Below are 5906 nucleotides of genomic sequence, written 5' to 3'. Positions count from 1 at the left end.
TGTTGTTGAGGGTGCAGCTATTTTACAGGAGTCATATATAGATAAGATAAGATCAAAATAAACCTTTATGTAAACCATTATATATTATTGGGTCCTTATACTGTAGTCGCGGACCGATTTTTGTGGGTCGTGAGTAAACATCCCATTTTTCCTTTTCCTTTTCCTGCACTTAAAAATATATCTAATTTCAAAAGATTTTAAAAAGTTAAAAACTAAAAATTCCATCAAAAACATCAAACCAAGATTTTTCTAAAGTATTTCGTAAAATAAAATCAGAAAATCTATGCATTTTCATGATGCATTAAAAAAAGTTAAGAAGTAGTGAAAATAGCTGATCTACAAGCTGACAATGCGATGCGAAGCGATACGTTGTGGGCTTCTAGATCTGCTATTTTCACTAGTTTGGTTCCCAGGCAATCGTCTGTCTCTTTTGGACCTCGGCTTGAAAAGTTTGGGAACCACTAGACCCACCAGTTCAATCTATGCCATCCAGTGGACAAGGAGACAAAGATGAACCACAAGGTGAAATAGGGACAAAAACATGTGTCACAACAAGGTGAACTGAGATGAGAATGAGATTACATAGAACTGATAAAGTGAAATGTAAACCATATGCCTCCGCATTGCCTTGGGACTGATACATCAACTACTGTTGTCCACCCAAGTCCAATCTTTGTGTGTGTGTGTGTGTGTGTGTGTGTGTGTGTGTGTGTGTGTGTGTGTGTGTGTGTGTGTGTGTGTGTGTGTGTGTGTGTGTGTGTGTGTGTGTGTGTGTGTGTGTGTACACATGATGAATGTTTGTTTGTGTAAATTTCTTGTTAACCCTGAAGCACATTTTGAAGGATACAAAGACACTTACTAAAGACATTTTGTTTTGATCACGGTCCTGTTGTTTTTACCAGTGTAATTATGTTAGCTCTGGGTTAGGGTCTAGGCCCTAGGGTTCCTTTGGTTTTATTGAAATTCAAATGAATATACACAGTGCAGTGTACTGTAATTATTCACAAAGCTTTTTTTTAGTTTTCTTTTACCAAGCCTGCTCATCATTAGCGGACACAAATGCATGCAGAGGGTGAAGATACACTGAACTGCTTTGGGATAATTGGATTACTTTTATTTCCCCCTGATTGTACAGTCATGAAGATGAAGCATTTACATCTCCCTTGGCGTAATTGTATAACCGATACTGAGATGATACACATTGTCTGTGTACTAAGGGTGTCTGAGGGCTAGTTCCATTATGTAGTCTTTCCTCTCATATTTGCTCTGGGAGCAGTTATTCCGGTTTCTACGGCTTCGGGATTGTGTTCCAATCCTTACACAGACTGTTGGCTCCTGCACAGCCCACCACTGCAAGGACCAGGAAATAATGGGCAACCAGTAAAAGAGGACCATGCCCGAGGGCATATGTGTAATGTGTGTGTGTGTGTGTGTGTGTGTGTGTGTGTGTGTGTGTGTGTGTGTGTGTGTGTGTGTGTGTGTGTGTGTGTGTGTGTGTGTGTGTGTGTGTGTGTGTGAGTGTTTCCATGCTTACTCACAACAAGGATTTCTAAGTCGCGTGTGGGCAGAATCTGTGGGAAAACACAACAAAGATGAATGAAGCACAAAGAATGGTCATCTATTGTCCACTATGGTCAACTCTCCATTTCACCTGAGGGCAGTTTGAAGAGAGGGGGTTTACAATTCTCTAATTTGACACAGTTTTTTCAAACCAACAGGTTGCCTTATCTTGTTTGTAAGGTCCAGTCATTTCTACACCGCTGCTCAAAGTCTGTTGTGTCTGCTTTGAGTTGAGGAATACTGTGTACAAACAAATACACTTCTGATGCACAGATACTGTACCTCAATTTCTCCTGTAGATTATTATAACAACCATATAAGAGAAAAATAATCCCACCCTATATCTAGCCAAACCAAGGTTTGTCTTACGGTATATGAAATAAGAACAATCAGGAGTAATTTTACTCATCATTCATTATCCTTCCCCCTCACTAAACCTCCTCTCCCGCCCAATTCCTCCTGACCCCCCCCCCCCCCTCCCCACCCTCTCCCCCTCCTCCCTGGACAGCCTCCTGAACGTGATGCAGGTGCATGTTGTTTTTGCTCAGAGACCTTACACGTCCTGCCCGTGACATCATCACCAGGGGACTCCTCCTCCTGCTCACCTGCGGCTCCCCAGAGGTATAAAGGACTTGTGTCTCCGTGGCAGCATCTTTCTATACATCACCTCGCGCTGTCTCGGTTCATCTCACAGCGCTGGAGAGAGGGCACAGCACACAACAAAGGAGGCCGCAAAGGAGGAAGTAGAATTATTATTGTCATTTCCTGAGGTGAAGGAGATTTTCCAATTCTAAAAAAAGCAACATACATCTTCATCTTACCTAAGGAGGCGCCATCAGAGAAGCCAGAGATGTCTATGGGCATGGAGATCGTGGGCATTGCCCTGGGAGTCCTCGGCTTCCTCCTCTCAATCATCGTGACGGCAATGCCAATGTGGAAGGTGACCGCCTTCATAGGAGCCAACATCATCACGGCGCAGACCATCTGGGAGGGCCTGTGGATGAACTGCGTGGTCCAGAGCACAGGCCAGATGCAGTGCAAGGTCTACGACTCCCTGCTGGCCCTGCCCCAGGACCTGCAGGCCGCCCGGGCCATGACCATCATCTCCATCATCCTGGGCGTGCTGGGCGTCTTGATCTCCATCGTCGGGGCCAAGTGCACCAACTGCATCGAGGACGAGGCGGGCAAGTCCAAGGTGATGATCATCGCCGGGATCTTCTTCATCCTCGGCGGGCTCCTGGTGCTCATCCCCGTCTCCTGGTCGGCCAGCACCATCATCAGGGACTTCTACAACCCCATCCTGACCAACCCGCAGCGGCGGGAGCTGGGGGCCTCGCTCTACATCGGCTGGGCCGCCGCCGCCCTGCTCATGATCGGCGGGGCCATGCTGTGCTCGTCCTGCCCCCCCAGGGAGGAGAGGTACAAGCCCCCGCGTATGGCCTACTCTGCCCCGCGCAGCACCGCCACCGGCGGCGGGGGTTACGACAGGAAGGACTATGTCTGAAAAGAAGAAGCTCAGAATTATCTGACAAGCATCATTTCAGGAGAATATGACGAATAAGGATCTTAATGTCTTGCACATTATTTTTTTGATCAGGGTTGTTGTTGTTTGTTTTGCTATGACAAAGAAATATGGAGGAGAATCCTCTGAGAAGACTCCGCAATGAAGGGCAGTGTTTAGTAATGTTATTTTTTACTGCTATGCTTTTCCTTACATGTTGCTTTTACACTGTTGAAAAGTATATAATATACAGTAAATATGTGTTAATTTGAGTGATAAAAGCTGCATGTCCGAGGGCGTACAAATGTAACCAACATTTAGATTTGTACGTCTTTACAGTTTTTGTTTATTTTATTTTTTGTCACAAAACAGATATTATAGCCATTGAAACATATCTGCCCCATCATTTTGTTTACCCGACATGTACAAAATGCCACGCTTTGTGTTTGAGATGTATATTTTAATAATATAGTACTGCACAGTCAAACATGCACTCATTAAGACTTGATTATCAGGTACCCTTCCTTTGTGTACAGAGAGCTACTGTTTGCTCTCAGCTTTGGTGGTGTTGCGTTTCACTGAAACTGCCGGTTAAAATGCGACGCGTTGACAGTGAGAGCCGTGGCTCTCATTTTACATGGATTTGGTTAGGCGATGCTATTGTCTGTGTTTTGCATGTATTTGGTTGGGAGAGTTTCTGCTGAGACTGAAACTGAAGATGGATCCATGATATGGCCTCGGGACACACACAACATCATGATGATGTGCACCCTCACTGTTCTCTGATGACGTCCTGTAACAGGAAGTAGGAGTTGGTGTGTGTGTGTGTGTGTGTGTGTGTGTGTGTGTGTGTGTGTGTGTGTGTGTGTGTGTGTGTGTGTGTGGGCGAGCGTGTGCGTCTCCTGTGTATTGTAACGTAAATGGTGTAAAATGTGCCTTGTTGTGATATTTGTAAATGTTTGTTCTTTTGGATGTAGGCTCGCAGCCAGGGCAGTGATGTGAATAATATACTGGAATTATTTGTTAAGATTTAGACTGTTAAACTTTAGAGTATATGGAGTATATGTAGTTTTCTGTTTGTCAAACATATTGTAAAGCCAAAGTACTTCTAGTGAATGGGGTTGGTACTAGTGTGCGTGCGTGCATGCATGCGTGCCACCCTCTCACAGAGTATAATCCAAAAAGGTAAAGTGTATATAACTGAGATACTCCCCATGCAACTTTTCTCTATGTCGACACTAAACTGTCAAATTGTAACTCCACTTTTACCTTATTGTTTTGTATTTTAAGAGCTAGAGATATTCATATGGATATTGTTCCGGATATGATATTTGCTCACATTTCAACTGTGCTGTTGTTGAGATCAATAAAAGTTGTGACCTTGTGTTCATGTGCCTTATATGATGACTATGTGTGTAAGTATTTTTATTAACACTAAATGTTCAGGAAACATTCATGAAACACATGCTACAAAGACAAACATCTGTTTAATCCGTTTTTCAATCACGTTACACATCATTATAAATATATGGTGGATTTATTATCCTTTATGCAAAGCGCTTTTCGCCTGTTCACACATCCATGCAAGGCACCAACCTGCTCATCGGGAGCAATTAGGAGTTCAGCATCTTGCTCAAGGACACTTCGACACTAACCAGTGTAACTAAGAAAATGTACTCAAGCTGTACTTACACATAGAAAGGTTTGAGAAGTGTTGAAACACAATCACAATTTATTCAGAAGCGCTGCCGGAGACAGCACTACACCATAGTATCAGGCAGCAGTGGCTCAGGGTTACAGTTGCTGTCTTAAGGTGTCTACACACCAAACAGCCTACAGGAGACTACTTCTGACTGTACACAGACTGCAAAGAACTGCAAAGAACTGCAAAAAACTAAGCACTTTTATTTTTTCAGACGACGCCGACTGTAGTTACTGTATGGCAGTGGTGCCAGGTCTGCTCGTTATAAGCAACGTTGATCCTGTTTTCCTATAATGTTGCTAGTTGTGGGTTGCTTTTGTTTGGGCTTGTTTCTGAAGTGTAGTTGCTTATTTGGCCTTGCTTTCAACATTATTTTATAAAATAACTAATGTAATAGAGCTCAGAGGTGAAACTGGTCGCTGCTTTTGGGCTTATTTTCATAGACCTGGTCGCTTATTTCACTCACAGAATCTGGCAACCATACCGGAGCCACTGTGTGTTCTCCGTGCAGAGGAGAAGGGGGAAAAAAAGAACAACAACAACACGGGGAGCTGCTGCACTATTTACTAGCTTTGCTTTGGATCAGATTGGAATAGGAACTGAGAGTTGTGATTGAGAATATGCTATTTAGTAAAAATATGCGACGGGAAAATGTCTCTGGCTTATTTTGCCTTGGTTTTGCAACAGTAGCAAACTATTCTACAACTCCCTCAATCTTACCGACGGCCAGGGGCGACTGTACAAAACTGAGCAAGTCCAGTTTTCCAGTTTTCGGTCAACGTTCCCGACCCGCTGCCGAAAACCTGACGATGAGCTCCCGTTCGGCAAACGACGCTATCCGCCGCCTTCCGCCGCCGAATCGTCGCCGAATCTGTGCGGTTAAAAGTGGCCTTTAGAACACAGAGGGTTCCCGAAGGGTTCCCAGTTCGATCCCGGGCTCCCCCAGAGTTAGTGTTGAGGAGTCCTTGAGCAAGACTCTGAACCCGTAGTGGCCCCTGGTGAGCAGGTTGGTGCCTTGCATGGTTTCCTTTGCCATCTGTGTATGAATGTGTGAGAATGGGTGAATGTATTGCACAATCTCTGTAAAGTGCCTTGGATAAAGGCGCTATATAAATGCACCATTTACCACAGGCCGAGAGACAC

At 44.3% G+C, this 5906-nt stretch overlaps 1 protein-coding gene across 1 annotated transcript; it reads left to right on the top strand.

Annotated features, from left to right (window-relative positions):
* Positions 1 to 2410: 2410 nt before the first annotated feature.
* LOC308305040 (claudin-3-like) lies at positions 2411 to 3064 on the top strand (the record flags this gene model as incomplete). The annotated part of the gene is made up of 1 exon (XM_080749679.1): positions 2411 to 3064. The coding sequence occupies one exon, from the start codon at positions 2411 to 2413 to the stop codon at positions 3062 to 3064; it is 654 nt and encodes a 217-aa protein (XP_080605805.1).
* Between the last annotated feature and the right edge of the window lie 2842 nt (positions 3065 to 5906).

Source organism: Nannobrachium achirus (assembly GCF_963921795.1).
Source record: "Nannobrachium achirus genome assembly, chromosome: 19".
Classification (NCBI taxonomy): Eukaryota; Metazoa; Chordata; class Actinopteri; order Myctophiformes; family Myctophidae; genus Nannobrachium; species Nannobrachium achirus.
Note: the sequence above shows the minus strand (reverse complement) of the source record. Positions and strands in the feature narration are given on the sequence as shown.